Genomic DNA, 18,607 nt, shown 5'->3' on the forward strand with positions numbered 1-18,607 from the left:
ACTGGTCCGAGGAGATGGCCAATTCTTTCACGGACACGAAAAGGGCCCTGGCTAACGTGACCATGCTGGCGCATCCGTTGCCCGATGCGCCGATCGCTCTCACCACTGACACTTCGGACGGTGCTGTCGGCACCGTCCATGAACAGTGGATCAACGGCACCTGGCAGCTGCTCGCCTTCTTCAGCCGGCAGCTCCGCCCCAACGAACGGAAGTACAGCACCTTCGATCGCGAGCTTCTCGGTCTCTACCTCGCCGTCCGACACTTCCGTTTCCTGCTGGAGGCCTGCCCGTTCACAGCGTTCGTGGACCACAAGCCGTTGACCTTCGCCATGGCCAAAGTTTCCGAACCGTGGTCGGCCCGTCAGCAGCACCAGCTTTCCTTCGTCTCCAGGTTCACGACGGACATCCAGCATGTAGCTGAGAAAAACAACCCTGTCGCCGACTGTCTCTCCCGGGCCGTCGCCAGCGCCGTACACCTTGGCATCGACTACACCCGCATGGCGGCCGACCAGGCCTCTGACCCGGACGTCCAGGCCTACAGGACGGCTGTCACGGGCCTTCAGTTAGCGGACGTCGCGTTTGACAATGCCAGCACCACGCTCCTGTGCGACGTCTCCGCTGGGCAGCCACACCCCGTCGTGCCCGACGGGTGGAGATGGCAGGTTTTCGACACTGTCCATAGCCTTTCCCACCCGGGCAGGAAGCCGTCACAGAAGCTCGTGGCAGCTAAGTTCGTCTGGCACGGGTTCAAGAAGGACGTTCGCGACTGGGCCAATACCTGCGTGGTATGCCAGCGCTCGAAAGTGCATCGCCATACTAAGACCTTTCGCGGTGCCCGAGAGGCGGTTCAACCATGTTAACGTGGACCTGGTGGGGCCCCTGCCACCCTCCCGCGGGTTCACCCACCTCCTCACGATGGTCGATAGAACCACCCGATGGCCGGAAGCCGTCTCACTGTCGTCAACAACGTCCGCCGATGTGGCTCGGGTGTTCATCAACACTTGGGTCGCCCGGTTCGGCGCCCCATCTGACATCTTCTCCGACCGGGGGCCCCAGTTCACGTCGGAGCTCTGGAACACTGTCGCCCATGGCCTCGGGTTGAGACTCCACCGCACCACCGCATATCACCCTCAGGCTAACGGGCTGTGCGAATGGTTTCATCGCTCCATGAAGACTGCGCTCCGGGCCAGCCTCCGGGACGACAGTTGGATCAACAGACTCCCGTGGGTCATGCTGGGACTCAGGACCGCCCCCAAGGAGGACCTCCAGTCCTCGTCCGCCGAGCTCGTCTACGGGCAGCCGCTGCGGGTTCCCAGGGATTTCGGCCCCAACGCCATGGACCCTTGGTCCGCAGCCCATCAGCGGTCTGCACTCCTGGACAACGCCAAGGTTTTCACGCCGGTGCCCACGTCGCAGCACAGTCTCCCTCAGTCCCACGTTCCGCCCGACCTCGTGCTGGGCTCCGCCATCATTGAGGATAGGGATATTCATGGAGCATCCTCCTCCCGTTAATTGTTTAATGGTCCACCACCATTCACAATTGGATGTGGCAGGACACAGAGTCATCGGCCCCGACCGGATGCGTCCCCTTATGGAACTCCCACTGCCCCACTGCCTCAAGGCCCTGAAGAGGTGCCTAGGGTTTTTCTCCTATTATGCCCAGTGGGTCCCCTACAATGCGGACAAGGCCCATCCGCTGATCAAGTCCACCTCTTTTCCCTTGACGGCAGAGGCCCGCTTAGCCTTCCACCGTATCAAGGAAGACATTGCCAAAGCCACCATGCACGCAGTGGACGAATCCATCCCCTTCCAGGTGGAAAGCGACGCGTCCGACTTTGCCCTGGCCGCTACCCTCAATCAGGCGGGGAGACCCGTGGCCTTCTTTTCACGAACCCTCCAAGGCCCGGAGACCAGACACTCCGCTGTTGAGAAGGAGGCCCAGGCGATTGTGGAGGCTGTGCGTTATTGGAGGCACTACCTGGCCGGAAAACGATTTACCCTGCTCACTGACCAACGTTCAGTTGCTTTCATGTTTAACAACAAGCAGAGGGGCAAAATCAAAAATGACAAGATCTTGAGGTGGAGAATCGAACTTTCCACCTACAATTACGAGATCTTGTACCGGCCCGGGAAGCTCAATGAACCCCCGGATGCGCTATCGCGTGGCACCTGCGCCAGCGTGCAGATCGATAGACTGCGGGCCCTCCACAATGACCTCTGCCACCCGGGGGTCACCAGGTTCTTCCACTTCATCAAGGCCCGCAACCTGCCTTACTCTATTGAGGAGGTCAGGACCATGACCAGGAACTGCCAAGTCTGCGCTGAGTGCAAACCGCACTTTTATAGACCAGACAGGGCCCACCTGATAAAAGCCACTCGCCCCTTCGAGCGCCTGAGCGTTGATTTTAAAGGGCCTCTCCCCTCCTCCGACCGCAATGTGTACTTCCTCAATATTATTGATGAGTACTCCTGTTTCCCGTTCGCCATCCCCTGCCCGGACATGACCAGTGCCACGGTCATTAAATGTCTGAACGACCTCTTCACCCTGTTCGGTTTCCCCAGCTATATCCATAGCGACCGGGGCTCATCGTTTATGAGCGACGAACTCCGTCAGTACCTGCTAACTAGGGGTATTGCCACAAGCAGGACCACCAGTTACAACCCCCGGGGGAACGGACAGGTGGAAAGAGAAAATGCGACAGTTTGGAAGGCCGCCCTGCTAGCCTTAAAGTCTAGGGGCCTTCCAACCTCCCGCTGGCAGGATGTGCTCCCCGATGTGCTCCACTCTATTCAGTCACTGCTCTGCACTGCCACTAACGCCACCCCTCATGAGAAAATGTTTGTCTTCCCAAGGAAGTCCACATCGGGGACATCGCTACTGCCATGGCTGACGTCCCCAGGGCCGGTCCTACTGAGAAGACACGTGAGGACCCATAAAACGGACCCCCTGGTCGAGAGGGTCGACCTCCTCCACGCCAACCCCCAGTATGCTTACATTGCATACCCGGACGGGCGGGAGGACACAGTCTCCATAAGAGACCTTGCACCCTCGGGGGCCGCAGTAACCCACTACTCACTACCACCCCCCCCACGATCCGATATCCAGCCCCAGCAGACGGCAGGCCTGGGCCCCGCGACCCGCTCGACATCTACAAGGACGACACGCCTGTGCCACAGCCTACGCAGGACTCGACGCCGGAAGCTCCACTACCCCTGCCGTCGCCACGCCGATCACAGCGGCAGACAAGACCTCCGGAGAGACTCCAATACACTAACTTTTAATACACTTCACCCCGCCGGACTCAATTTTAAACAAGGGGTGAATGTGGTAAACCACTGTTTGTATTCCACTGTGTACATGCCTGGACATGCCTCGGCTGACTCCTCCCACAAGTCCTAGTATAAAGGTGACTGCTCCCCAGCCCTTTGTATTTCTGGACCGGTCGACCACTCGAGGCAGACCTTCATTCTTTTGTTAATAAAAGCCTTTAGTTACTCTCTTAACTTTCAGTCTTTTATGAGTAATTGATAGCGCATCAGTGAGGATGAGGTCAAGTAGGTTTTTCCCTCATGTTAGTTCTCTCACTACCTGCTGCAGGCCCAGTCTGGCAGCTATGTCCTTCAGGATTCGGCCAACTCAGTCAGTAGTGGTGCTACCAAGCCACTCTTGGTGATGAACATTGAAGTCCCCCCACCCAGAGTACAATCTGTACCCTTGCTACCCTCAGTGCTTCTTCCAAGTGGTGTTCAACATGGAGGAGTACTGATTCATCAGCTGAGGGAGAGCGGTAGGTGGTAATCAGCAGGAGGTTTCCTTGCCCATGCTTGACCTGTAACCATGAGACTTCATGGGGTCCGGAGTCAATGTTGAGGACTCCCAGGGCCATTCCCTCCTGACTGAATACCACTGTGCCGCCAACTCTGCTGGGTCTGTCCTGCCGGTGGGACAAGACATACCCAGGGATGGTGATGGAAGGCAGAAAAGTATGATACTGTGAGTATAACTACGTCAGGCTGTTGCTTGACTAGTCTGTGGGACAGCTCTCCCAATTTTGGCACAAGTTACTACAGCTCCTATTTCTTATGTTTTTATGTTGAAGGACTTTGAGAAATTACTCTAATTGCTTCATTTTCTCAGTGGATTCTGTATATCTTTAAAGTCATGAGAATGTTATTTCAAACATTAATGCAATTTAAGTTTAAAAGTATCAGTTTTGAGTCTTCAGGACATTGTTACAGGAATGCAGCGCACGAGTGCAAGAGACAAAGCTGAAGTGGTTACAAGCGCCTTCAGTCACAAATGCCAAGTAGCACAATTGGCGGCCATGTGTTCAGCAGTCTAGGCACTAAGCTCTGAAATTCCCTCCCTAACCCTCACTGCCTCCCTATCTCTCAGTCTTCCTTTATTACCTTCCTTAAAACCTATCTCTTTGCCCAAGCTCTTAGTCACTAGTCACCCCTGTTGTTGTAATTTGTTGCTTATACCTGTTGCTGAGTAAAGAGCTCAGGATCATTAAACTATCCTCCATCATCGTTATGATTTCTGCTGTCTCCAGTCCTTTTAACAACAGCTCTCCTCGGCTCTTAAATGAAGAAAAACTCAGGGTCTGACTGGTCCAGGCCTGCATCACCTGATTTAATTTTGCTTCAATGTCTTTCTCTTTCACGGAGGATATGCAGATATCCTGAAAGATATTACAAGATAAAAGTTACTATTAGTCATTAACATTTTGATTGATAGGTCTGGTTAAAAAAATCAAAGGGTAAAACAGATCAAACAAAATCTAAAATGATCAGCTGTAAAGCCAGATACTTACCAAGGCGCAATCTCGGAGCGGGAGGAAGGAGTTAGGGTCGGGAAACCCGGAAGTGCAGGTTTGAATTTTTTTGCCAGGTTTCCCGCTCTACAGCCAGCCTGATTTTCTGCCTGTCCAACGGGAAAGGCTGCAGATAGGTTTAGTGGTGATGGGAGAGATAATGGTGGGGGAAGAGATGGAGCGGGGAACGGAGTTGGGGGGAGCGGAAACATCATGGAGGGTCATTGATCGCGGGTGGATTGAGGGAGATCGGTGGGGTTGGTGATCGTGGGGGTTCTCGGTGATAGCGGAGAGGTCGGGGGAGTCGGTGATCATGGAGGGTCGGGAGATCAGTGATTGTGGGTTGTCGGGGAAAGATCACGGAGATCGAACAGATCACACAGTGGGGTGGGGTTTACAGGGTTAGCTGTGGGAAACACTCCTGGCCCACAAGCAGTGCTGTAAAGGCACTCACCTTATGGATTCAGCCCTTCTTGCCTCCTTTTACCTGCTGAGGCCTGGGAAACCCTGCCGACATGAATTAAAAATAGAAACCTTGTTAAAATGGAGGCGCGCAGCCTCCTTAAAAAATTTCAATGACCGACCCGCCTCCTGAGAGTGAATTAGTCACCCGTTCCACCTCTATAATACAGGAAACTTTGGTTTATCCAGAGGTTAACTGTCCGGAATGCTCGATCCACTGGCAAAAATCAGGAGCCGTTTCGTTCGTTTTTTTTTCTTTTCGTTGCTTTTTTTTCACCAGTCAGGCTCTGCAAGGTCTCGCTGAAGCTGTTGCTAAGCTACAGAGACGCTTGCAAGGTGCGGCCGATTGTTTAGAAGCTGCAACAGGGTTTGTTGCCAGATACGGAGCTCAAAGCTCCGTATGTTTCAACATTAGCGCTGGTTTGTCCGGCAGTTTTGATGGGACGGCAACAGCTCAGTCCCGTCAGTGCCGGATATCACAAAGTTTCCTGTAACTGGAAATGGGTGGGTTCGAGGCATTTTAACTTTCTACCCAACCCAAACCCACCCATTTTTGGGGGTTAAAATTACTCCCATTTACTCTGTAAAAAACAAAACCATGCTGTTCATGTTGAAAGCTTCGTGAGAAGTTTCGGGCCAAACTTTCTCCTGTCAATAATTTCAACAAAATAGAATTTTTAATTTGGCATGCACAAAAACTCTTGAAAAAATTGACAATCGTATCTTTCACCCTTCAGGCTGACATTTCTGCAGCAGATAGACTGGCCTGGCTCAGTTGGTACCTATCTCACCTGAGTCAGATGTTTCTGGGTTCAAGTTCCACTCCAAAACTTAAGCTCAAAAATCTAGACTGACATATTCTACTATCTGATTTACCTGGAACTGGAATTTCAGATAACTAAACTGCTTTGAAATTATTAGTTTGAACTTATGTGAGGAATCTTAGGCTTATCTGGTACTGTTCTTTTTTATTATGAGCTGTTTTCTAATTTTTTCATTGATTTACTCTTCTCCTGCAGTTCCATTCCAATTATCTAGCTTTATTCTGTGTTTTTCATGAACACTGAACTTGTGAGCGTGGGAAATGTGGGGCAGAATATTGGGATGGGGAGGATGGGAAAGGGATGGTGACGGGGATCAGGAGAAGATCTGGGATGAGAAGGGAAAGTGATGTAGGACAGAGAACGGGTATAGGGAGCAAAGGCTAGTGAGATAGTTGATGCGTTAGTTTTAATTTTCAAAAATTCCCTAGATTCAGGGAAGGTATCGGAAAATAGTGAATGTAACTCCTTTATTCAAAAAGGGAGGGAGACAGAAAGCAAGAAACTACAGGCCAGTTAGCTTAACATCTATCATAGGGAAGATGTTAGAAGCTATTATTAAAGACGTTATAGCAGGGCACTTAGAAAAGTTCAAAGTAATCAGGCAGAGTCAACATGGTTTTGTGAAAGGGAAATCATGTTTAACCAATTTATTGGAGTTCTTTGAGGAAGTAACATGTGCTGTGGATAAAGGGGAACCGGTGAAGGTACTGTACTTAGATTTCCAGAAGGCATTTGATAAGGTGCCACATTAAAGGTTATTGCGGAAAATAAAAGCTCATGGTGCAGGGGGTAACATATTGGCATGGATAGAAGATTGGCTAGCTAACAGGAAACAGAGAGTAGGCATAAATGGGTTATTTTCTGATTGGCAAGATGTAACGAGTGGTGTGCCACAAGGATCAGTGCTGGGGCCTCAGCTTTTTACAATTTATATAAATGACTTGGATGAAGAGACCGAAGGTATGGTTGCTAAATTTGCTGATGACACAAAGATAGGTAGGAAAGTAAATTGTGAAGAGGACATAAGGAGGCTACAAAGGGATATAGATAGGTTAAGTGAGTGAGACCTGACATCCTCATCGATTTCACAGACTGGCTGTTGGATCCTCCGAACCAACAGCCATGTGAAATCGACAAAGTTGAAAGGATTGATGAGTCCTGAACACAAGGACTCATCAAACTACAGATAATGTCAGTGTTTGACAGCTTCACAGAGCAAATTCACACCAAATTCAATAAGGGAGGGAGCGAGAAAACAGCAAATTAGTTAGCCTGACGTTGATGCGATGACACAGCCTTGCTTGATGCCGGTTCGTACGTGAATTGGGTCTGTGGTGGAACCGTTGGTCAGGATCACGGCTTGCATGTCGTCGTGAAGCAGGCGGAGGATAGTGACAAACTTTTGCGGGCAGCCGAATTTGAGGACACTCCATAATCCCTCACGGTTGACAGTGTCGAAGGCCTTTGTGAGATCAAAGAAGGCCATGTACAGCGGTTGGTGCTGTTCCCTGCATTTCTCTTGTAATTGACGTGCAGCGAAGATCATGTCCATTGTGCCCCTTAGTGGGCAGAATCCGCATTGCGACTCTGGGAGGAGCTCTTCGGCCACTGGGAGAAGGTGATTGAGCAGGATTCTTGCGATGACTTTCCCTGTGGCAGACAGCAGGGAAACTCCTCTGTAATTACCGCAATCGGACTTGTCACCTTTCTTGAAGATGGTCACAATTACGGCGTCTCTGAGATCCCCTGGCATGCTCTCCTCCTTCCAGATAAGAGAAATGAGTTCATGAATTCACGCCAGTAGTGCTTCTCCACCATGTTTTAGTGCCTCGGCGGGGATTCCATCTGCTCCTGAGGCCTTGTTGTTCTTCAGTTATCGAATGGCCTTTTCAACCTCATGCCGGGCTGGGATTATGCTGAGATGGTGGCGGGTAGCATGCTGTGGGATGGAGTTGAGGACACTCGTGTTGAAGACAGAGTCGTGGTTAAGGAGATCTTCGAAGTGCTCCTTCCAGCAGGCACTGACTGCCTCTCTGTCCTTGATGAGTACCTCTCTGTTCTTGGCCCACAGTGGGGAAGGGCCTTGGGTGCTTGGGCCGTAGAAGGTCTTGACTGCGCTAAAGAATTCCTTGCTGCAATGCTCCATCTCACACTCAGTAAGTTCCCCACTGGAGTGGAGCTAATTTACAGAACAGGAAACTGTTCAGCTTCCGTCGCCTCCAGTACAGATCCAAAGTCGTCCCATCCTCTGTCGTCGAATTACAGTATGCAGACGACGCTTGCGTCTGCGCTCACTCGGAGGTTGAACTCCAAACCATCAGCAACACCTTCACCGAAGCGTACGAGAGCATGGGTCTTGCACTAAACATCCGTAAGACAAAGGTCCTCTACCAACCTGCCCCCGCCACACAGTACTGCCCCCCGATTATCAAAATCCACAACAAGGCCTTGGACAATGTGGACCACTTTTCATACCTCGGGAGCCTACTGTCAACAAGGGTAGATGTTGATGACGAAGTCCAACACCGCCTTCAGTGTGCCAGTGCAGCCTTCGGTCACCTGAGGAAGAGAGTGCTTGAAGACCAGGACCTTAAATCCGGCACTAAGCTCATGGTCTACAGAGCAGCAGTGATACCCGCCCTGCTGTATGCCTCAGAGACATGGACCATGTACAGCAGGCACCTCAAAGCACTACAGAGGTACCACCAATGCTGCCTCCGCAAGATCCTGCAAATCCATTGGCAGGATAGGCGCACCAACGTCAGTGTTCTTGCTCAGGCCAACATCCCCAGCATCAAAGCTTTGACCATGCTCAATCAGCTCCGATGGACGGGTTACATTGTCCGCATGCCCGATACGAGACTCCCAAAACAAGCGCTCTACTTGGAGCTCCGGCACGGCAAGAGAGCCCCAGGTGGGCACAGGAAATTCTTCAAGGACACCCTCAAAGCCTCCTTGAAAAAGTGTAACATCCCCACCGACACCTGGGAATCCCTAGCCCAAGACTGCACAAAGTGGAGGAGAAGCATCCGGGAAGGCACCGAACACCTCAAGTCTCTTCGCCGGGAGCAAGTGGAAGCCAAGCGCAGGCAGCGCAAGGAGCGCACGTCAACCCAAGCACCCCACCCACCCGTCCCTTCAACCACCGTCTGCCCCACCTGTGACAGAGACTGTAGGTCCCGCGTTGGACTAATCAGTCACCTGCGAACTTATTTTTAATGTGGAAGCAAGTCATCCTCGGTTCCAAGGGACTGCCTAAGAAGAGGAGTTAGCTTGACATCAGTCGTCAGGAAAATGCTGAAATCCAATCATAATATGATTAGGCAGAGTCAACATGGTTTTATGAAAGGGAAATCATGTTTAACGAATTTAGTAAGAGTTTTTTGAGGATGTAACTAGCAGGGTAGATAAAGGGGAACCAGTGGATATAGTATATTTGGATTTCCAAAAGACATTCGATAAGGTGCCACATAAAAGACTGTTACGCATGATATTGGGGGTAATATATTAGCATGGATAGAGGATTGGTTAACGGACAGAAAACAGAGCGTAGGGATAAACGGGTCATTTTCAGGTCGGCAGGCTTTAACTAGTGGGATGCCGCAAGGATCAGTGCTTGGGCCTCGGCTATTTATAATCTATATTAATGACTTAAATAAAGGGATTGACTGTAATGTATCCAGGTTTGCTGATGATACAAAGCTAGGTGGGAAAGTAAGCTGTGAGGAGGACACAAAGAGACTGCAAAGGGATATAGACAGGTTAAGTGAGTGGGCAATAAGGTGGCAGATGGAGTATAATGTGAGGTTATTCATGTTGGCAGGAAGAATAGAAAAACAGAATATTTTTTAAATGGTGAGAAACTATTAAATGTTGGTGTTCAGAGAGATTTACAAGAAACATAGAGGGCTGGATTTTCCAAGCCTCAAGGAGGCAGGCATGGAGGCGGGTCTGCCGGTAAAGGAGCAGAAAGTGGAGGCGGATGGCAAACCCGCCCCCATCCCGCCTCCGTGCCCTTTTGCCAGGAGGCGGGAAGATGTGCTGCTTTGGGTCCCGTCTCCTGGAGGCTGGAAAGGTATTTAATCCTTTTAACTGCCTGTTAACAGGTAGTTAACAGGCAGAAAAAAGGATTAGTGCCATTTTACCTTCACAGGTGAAGGCTTCCTGACCTCGGAGGACCCCGCTGGGTTGGAGGTAATGTCAAGGAGGTCTGCGGCGGTCAGAGGCACCTGGAAGTAAGATGTAGAGGTGAGTGATGGGTGCAAGTGTGGAGTGGTAAGTATGTAAGGTGAGTGCTAAGTTTTAAGAAATGTTCATTGCAGTACTTTGTTTTATTCCTACAGCCTTCCGCCGCGCTGGATCAGGAGACCCGACATCCTCCTTGTCGATTTCACAGACTGGCTGTTGGATCCTCCGAACTAACAGCCATGTGAAATCGACAAAGTTGAAAGGTTTGATGAGTCCTGAACACAAGGCCTCAACAAACTACAGAGAATGTCAGTGTTTGACAGCTTCACAGAGCTGTCAAAAGCTGACATTTCATCTTTCAAGAAGTCTTGACAGATAGCACATCTGACGTTGACGTGCTCTGTCAGTGACTTCCTCCCTAATTGGCCTGCTGAGCCTGGGCTTAACAAGGTCAATCAGGGGAAAATCCCTCTGGTTGGTCAGGCGAGGATGGAGGTGGGAAATTGACACGACAAGCAGCAGTCCCGCCTCCAACTCATCTCCATTCACAAAATCCAGCCCAGAGAGTTAGCATGTAGGTGCAGCAAGCAATTAGGAAAGCAAGTGGCATGTTGGCCTTTATTGCAAGGGGGTTGGAGTACAAGAGTAAGGAAGTCTTGCTATAATTATACAGGGCTTTAGTGCACCCAGAGGAGCAGCTGTATGACATTGAACAATGGACTCCCACAGGGTTCAGTCCTGGCACCCATGTTATTGAACATTTATACCAGTGACCCGCCCGAAACAGAGTCCTGCAAGTTCGTATACGTTGATGACATTGCCTTGGCCACGCAAAACATGAATCTGTCCATCACCGAGGATGGAGGCCTACTTCCGCCGATGGCGACTTCGGCTAAATCCGCAAAAGACCATCACCTCGACATTCCACCTCAACACCCATCAAGCACACCAAGCTTTGAAAGTCTCCTTTTGCAGTGCAGATATAAACCATACCAAAAACCCCTCCTGTTTAGGAGTCACGCTTGATCGCACCCTGTCATACAGACAGCATAACTAGAACCTTGGGAAGAAAATAAAAAGCAGGGTCAACTTGAATCAGAAACTTGCCAGATCCACATGGGGAGCAGACGCTCAAACCCTCTGTACGGCAGCACTCACCCTGGTGTACTCTACAGCGGAGTACTGCTCTCCGGCATGGCTATCAAGTCCGCATGTCAAATCCGTTGCTGTCCAGCCAGAGGACCAACTCTGGTTCAATGAGGAGAGTAGAAGAGCATGCCAGGAGCAGAACCAGTCATAACTACAAATGAGGTACCAACCTGGTGAAGCTACAACTCACGACTACATACATACTAAACAACGGAAATAGCATGCTATAAACAGAGTAAGCGATCCCACAACCAACGGATCAGATCAAAGCTCTGCAGTCCTGCCACAGCCGGTTGTAAATGGTGGTGGACCATTAAACAACTAACGGGGAAAGGAGGCTCCATGAATATCCCCATCCTCAATAATGACGGAGGCCAGCACGTGAGTGCAAAAGACAAGGCAGCAGCGTTCGCAACCATCTTCAGCCAGAAGTGCCGAGTGGATGATCCATATTGGCCTCCTCCCGTGGTCCCCACCATCACAGAAGCTAGTCTTCAGCCAATTCGATTCACTTCACGTGATTTCAAGAAACGGCTGAGTGCTCTGGATACAGCAAAGGCTATGGGCACCGATAACATTCTGGCTGTCGTGCTGAAGACTTGTGCTCCAGAACTAGCCGCGCCTCTAGCCAAGCTGTTCCAGGAGAGCTACAACACTGCCTCCTACCTGACAATGTGGAAAATTGCCCCCATATGCCCTGTCCACAAAAAGAAGGAAAAATCCAATATGGCCAACTACCACCCCATCAGTTTACTCTCAATCATCAGCAAAGTGATCAAAGGTGTTGTCGAAAGTGTTATCAAGGGGCACTTACTCACCAGTAACCTGCTCACTGATGCTTAGTTTGGGTTGAGCAATAATCATTCATCTTCAGATCTCATTACAGCCTTGGTCCAAACATGGACAAAAGAGTTGACTGAGGTGAGAGTGACTGCCCTTGACATCAGGCAGCATTTGATCACGTGTGGCATTAAGGAGTCCTAGTAAAACTAAGTCAATGGGAATCAAGAGGAAAACTCTCCACTGCCTGGAGTCATATCTAGCACAAAGCAAGATGATTGTGGTTGTTTAAGGTCAATCATCTCAGCCCCAGGACATTGCTGCAGGAGTTCCTCTGGGCAGTGTCCTAGGCCCAATCATCTTCAGCTGCTTCGTCAATGACCTTTCCTCCATCATAAGTTCAGAAGTGGGGATGTTCGCTAACAATTGCACAGTGTTCAGTTCCATTCGCAACTCCCCAGATAATGAAGCAGTCCGTGCCCGCACCCATCGTCGCTGGGTCAAAATTCTGGAACTCCCTCCCGAACAGCACTATGGGAGTACCTTCACCACACAGATTGCAGCAGTTCAAGATGGCAGCTCACCACCACCTTCTCAAGGGCAATAAATACTGGGCATGCCAATGACACACACATCTCATGAATGAATTTTAAAAAAGCAATAGAGGGTTGATGAAGGTAATGCAGTTGATGTTGTGTACGTGGATTTCAAAAGGCATGTGACAAAATAGCACATAATAGATTTGTTAGCAAAATTGACGCTCATGGGATTAACGAGACAATGGCAGCATAGTTACAAAATTGGCTAAGGGACAAAAAGCAGAGAATAGTGTTGAATACATGTTTTTCAGACTGGAGGGGGGTAACAGTGTGTTTCCCAGGGGTCGGTATTAGGACCACAGCTGTCTTGATAGTTTAATGACCTGGCCTTGGGTATACAGGGCATAATTTCAAAGTTTGCAGATGAAACGAAACTCGGAAATGTAGTAAAGAGTACTACGGTTTTCCAATGGTGACAAAATATCAGTAGCAGTGGAAAAGTTGGAAGCAATGGAAGGGGTGAAAATTGATAGACAGGATGTACTGGAAAGGCTGGGTATGCTTAGAGTGGATAAGTCGCCTGGTCCAGATGGCTTGCATCCCAGATTGCTAAGGGAATTGGGGGAGGAGATAGCGGAAGGGCTTGCCATAATTTTTCAATCTTCCCTAGATGCGGGGGAGGTGGCTGAGGATTGGAAAGTGGCAAATGTGACACCATTGTTCAAGAAAGGGTGTAAGGATAATCCTAGTAACTACAGGCTAGTCAGTTTAACATCAGTGGTGGGTAATGCTTTAGAAACAATAATCAAGGAAAAAATTAACGGGCACTTGGAGAGGTTTAAGCTAATTAAGGAGAGCCAATACGGATTTGTAAAAGGCAGATCATGTTTGACTAATCTAATTGAATTTTTTGATGAAGTAACAAGGAGGATCGATGAAGGGAATGCGATGGATGTTGTCTACATGGATTTTAGGAAGGTGATTGACAAAGTACCACATAGAAGGCTGGTTAACAAAATTGAGGCTCATGGAATAGGTGTGTTAGTGGCAGCTTGGATAAGGAATTGGCTTAAGGACAGAAAACAGCGAGTTGTGATAAATGGCTGTTTTTCAGACTGGAGGATGGTAGACAGTGGTGTTCCCCAATGGTCAGTGCTGGGGCCACTGCTTTTTTTGAGATATATAAATGACCTGGATATTGGAATACAAAGAAGAATTTCTAAATTTGCTGATGACACCAAACTTGGGGGTGTGGCAAACAGTGAGGGTGATACCAATCGACTGCAACAGGACATAGAAAGGCTAGCAGAATGGGCAGACAAGTGGTAGATGGAATTTAATACAGAGAAGTGTGAGGTGATGCATTTTGGCAGAAGGAACAGGGTGAGGCAATATACACTTAACGGCACAGTTTTAAAGAGTGTGCAGGGACAGAGGGACCTGGGAGTTAATGTGCATAGGTCCCTGAAGGTGGCAGGACATATTGAGAGAGTGGTTAGCAAAGCATATGGGATCTTGGGCTTCATAAATAGAGGTACTGAGTACAAAAGTAGAGAAGTTATGCTGAACCTTTATAAAGCACTGGTTAGGCCACAACTGGTCAAGAAGGTAAGAGCCCATGGGATCCAGGGCAATCTGGCACATTGGATCCAAAATTGGCTTAGTGGGAGGAGGCAGAGGGTGATGGTCGAAGGTTGTTTTTGTGACTGGAAGCCTGTGACCAGTGGTGTACTGCAGGGATCGGTGCTGGGTCCCTTGCTGTTTGTAGTGTACATTAATGATTTAGATATGAACGTAGGAGGCATGATCAGTAAGTTCGCAGATGACACGAAAATTGGTGGACTGGTAAATAGTGAGGAGGGAAGCCTCAGGCTACAGGATGATATAGACGGGTTGGTCAGATGGGCAGAACAGTGGCAAATGGAATTTAACCCTGAAAAGTGTGAGGTGATGCATTTTGGGAGGACTAACAAGACAAGGGAATACACAATGAATGGCAGGACCCTAGGAAGGACAGAGGATCAGAGGGACCTTGGTGTGCATGTACATAGATCCCTGAAGGCAGCAGGACAGGTAGATAAGGTGGTTAAAAAGGCATATGGGATACTTGCCTTCATTAGCCGAGGCATAGAATATAAGAGCAGGGAGGTTATGATAGAGCTGTACAAAACGCTAGTTAGGCCACAGCTGGAATACTGTGTGCAGTTCTGGTCGCCACACTATAGGAAGGATGTGATTGCATTGGAGAGGGTGCAGAGGAGATTATCCAGGATGTTACCTGGGCTGGAGCGTTTCAGCTATGAAGAGAGACTGGACAGGCTGGGGTTGTTTTCCTTAGAGCAGAGAAGGCTGAGGGGGGGACCTGATTGAGGTGTACAAAATTATGAGGGGCATAGATAGGGTAGATAGAAAGGAACTTTTCCCCTTAGTAGGGGGGTCAATAAGCAGGGGGCATAGTTTCAAGGTAAGGGGCAGGAGGTTTAGAGGGGATTTGAGGAAAAACTTTTTCACCCAGAGGGGGGTTGGAATCTGGAACACTGCCTGAAAGTGTGGTAGAGGCAGGAACCCTCACAACATTCAAGAAGCATTTAGATGAGCACTTGAAACGCCATAGCATACAAGGCTACGGATCAAGTGCTGGAAAATGGGATTAGAATAGATAGGGCTTGATGGCTGGCGCAGACACGATGGACCGAAGGGCCTCTTTCTGTGCTGTATAACTCTATGACTCAAACTGGAGTATTGCATCCAGTTCTGGTCACCACACTTTAAGAAGGATGTGAAGGCCCTTGAGAGGGTGCAGAGGAGATTTACCAGAATGGTTCTGGGGATGGGGGATCTTAGCTAGAAGGACAGGTTGGAGAAGCTGGATTTGTTTTCATTAGAGAAAAGGAGGTTGAGGGGTGATTTGATAGAGGTGTATAAGATTATGACGGGTTTGGATGGGCTAGATGGGGAAAGGCTGTTCCCATTGGTTGATGGTACAAAGACTAGGGGGCACATATTTAAGGTTTTGGGCAAGAGATACAGAGGGGATGTGAGGAAAAACTTTTTTACACAGTGAGTTGTGGGGACCTGGAACTCGCTGCCGACGGAAGTGGTGGAAGCGGAGACACTCAATGTTTTCAAGGGGAGACTGGATAGGCACTTGAAGGAAATAAACTTGCAGGGCCACGGGGATAGAGCGGGGGAATGGGACTGACTGGATTGCTCTAGAGAGCCGGTGAGTACTCAATGCACCTAATGGCCTCCTTCTCTGCCGTTATGACTCTATGACAGTAAGGATGTTAGTAACAGACTTCAGGAGGATATAGACAGACTGGTGAAATGGGCAGACAATGGCAGATGAAATTTAATGCAGAGAAGTGTGAAGTGATACATTTTAATTGGAAGAATGAGTTGTCAATATGAACAAATTAGTACAATTTTGAAGGGGGTGCAGGAGCAGAGAGACCTGGGATTGTATGTACACACATTTTTGAAGGTGGCAGGACAAGTTGAGAAAGCTGTTAAAAAAGCATTATTTTGGCTTTATTAATAGAGGAATAGAGTGCAAAAGCAGAAAGTTATGCTAAACCTTTGTAAGGTTAAGAGGATAATTAATGGAGGTATTCAAAATCATGAAGCGTGTTGATAGAGTAAATAAGGAGAAACTGTTTCCAGTGGCAGAAGGGTTGGTAACCAGAGGACACAAATTTAAGGTGATTGGCAAAAGAACCAGAGGCGACATGAGGAAAGCATTTTTTACACAGCAATAGTAACATTCAAAAGAGAATTGGATAAATACATGAAGGGAAAAAAAACTTTACAGCACTAGGGAGAAAGAGTAAGGGAGTGAGATTAATTTGACAGCTCTACCAAAAAGTTGGCACAGGCACGATAGGCCGAATGGCCTCCTTCTGTGCTATATAATTCTTTGATTCTATGAGACAATGCTGGGAAGAGCTGGATTTAGTTGTCAGAGAACAGAGCTTGTGGTAGGGGCTGAAAGTGCTGGCTGGATAGTCAACAAGAGGAAATTAAGACTCCCCTAGGTCTGGATATCAGACAAGCATTCTGACAGCACAAAGGCAGTGGAGGAGTCGAGAGAGGCAGTGGAGAGGTAGAGGTGGGTGCCATGGCCATACATGTGAAAGCTTCTCCATGTCTGCAGATAATTCGCCATGGGGAAGCATGCAAATAAGCAGCCAAGAGGACAGGGGAACGCAGTGGAGGCAGATAAACATCTGGTAATAATCCTAGTTATGACAATATCCATAAATTCCTCACACTCATTGTTAGGTGTGGCGGAGAAGAAGGCAGAGGAGGAGGGTTTATGGAAGCAGTTGAATTTGAATTCTGTTTTAAAAAAAACTGGAAAGCTGGTATCAGTAAAAGTGAACATGAAGCTGTTGGACTGTCATAGAAACCTAACTTAATTTTTGTTAAGGAGGAAACCTGCTGTTTTTGCCCGGTCTGGTCTATATGTGACTGCAGTCCCGTACCACTGTAGTTAACATCTGAAATGGTCTAGCAAACCATTCGGTTGACACTGCAACTAGGGATGGGCAATAAATTACATCCTTTCCAGCGATGCTCATGTCCCGAGAATCTACATGTTGCTCCTTGGCGACATCATCCGAAAACACAGCGTCAGTTTCCCAGCTGATGACACCCAGCTCTACCTCACTACTTCTTCTGTCAGCCCCTCCACGGTGTCTAAATTGTCAGACTGCTTGTCCGGCATACAGTTCTGGATGAGCAAAAATTTTCTTCAATTAAATATTGGGAAGACCGAAGCCATTGTTTTGTTCCCCGCCACAAACTCCGTTCCCTAGCCACTGACTCCATCCCTCTCCCTAACATCTGTCTGAGGCTGAACCACACTGTTTGCAACCTTGGTGTCATCTCTGACCCTGAAATGAGCTTCCGACCACATATCCGCAGCACAACAAAGACCGCCTACTTCCACCTCCGTAACATCGCCCCTCTCCGCCCTTGCCTCAGCTCATCCGCTGCTGAAACCCTCCTCCATGCCTTTGTTACCTCTAGACTTGACTATTCCAACACACTCCTGGCTGGCCTCCCACATTCCACCCTACGTAAACTTGAGGTCATCCAAAACTCGACTGCCTGTGTCCTAACTCGCACCAAGTCCCGTTCGCCCATCACCCCTGTGCTCATCGCTGACCTACATTGCCTCCCGGTTAAACAGCGCCTCAATTTCAAAGTTCTCATCCTTGTTTTCAAATCCCTCCATGACCTCGCCCCTTCCTACCTCTGTAATCTCCTTCAGCCCCACAACCCCCGCGCCCCCCCCCCCCACCGAGATATCTGCGCTCCTCTAATTCTGCCCTCTTGAACATCCCTGATTATAATCTCTCAACCTTTGGTGGCCGTGCCTTCTGTTGCCTAGGCCCTAAGCTCTGGAATTCCCTTCCTAAACCTGTCCACCTCGCTACCTCTCTTTCCTCCTTTAAGACGCTCCTTACAACCTACCTCTTTGACCAAGCTTTTGGTCATCTGCCCTAATTTATCCTTATGTGGATCGGTGTCAAATTTTTTGTCTTAAAATACTCCTGTGCAGAGCCTTGGGACGTTTTACTACGCTAAAGGTGCTATATAAATATAACATTTGTTGTTGTTGTTGTTGTATAAAAAAGGACCCTGTTGAAAGGGCAGAAGCAGGTGCAGGATGGCTTTAGAACAGACTGTGCAGAGTGTTGGACGTTTACTGAGAGGACAAAGGAACTAATAATAATTCCAAATTATATGTAAATGTGGCATGAAGCTGAAGAATTTGGGGGTGAAATTGATCTACGGCGGAAGTCACTGGCAATGAAAATTGGGCAGAGTGTAAAAATGGCTT

At 48.8% G+C, this 18,607-nt stretch overlaps 1 protein-coding gene across 1 annotated transcript in view; it reads right to left on the bottom strand.

The window, feature by feature from the left end:
• The window catches only part of LOC147113152 (dynein axonemal heavy chain 8-like), a 1,456,516-nt gene that overhangs the window by 1,226,017 nt on the left and 211,892 nt on the right, over positions 1-18,607 (bottom strand). Inside the window, exon 8 of the mRNA XM_085998053.1 lies at positions 4,486-4,685. Coding sequence (XP_085854179.1) covers positions 4,486-4,685 — 200 coding nt within the window. The remainder of the gene's footprint in view (positions 1-4,485; positions 4,686-18,607) is intronic.

This window comes from Somniosus microcephalus, chromosome 9 (assembly GCF_052327205.1).
Source record: "Somniosus microcephalus isolate GS21.2 chromosome 9, FLI_Smic_1.0, whole genome shotgun sequence".
NCBI classification, from domain to species: Eukaryota; Metazoa; Chordata; class Chondrichthyes; order Squaliformes; family Somniosidae; genus Somniosus; species Somniosus microcephalus.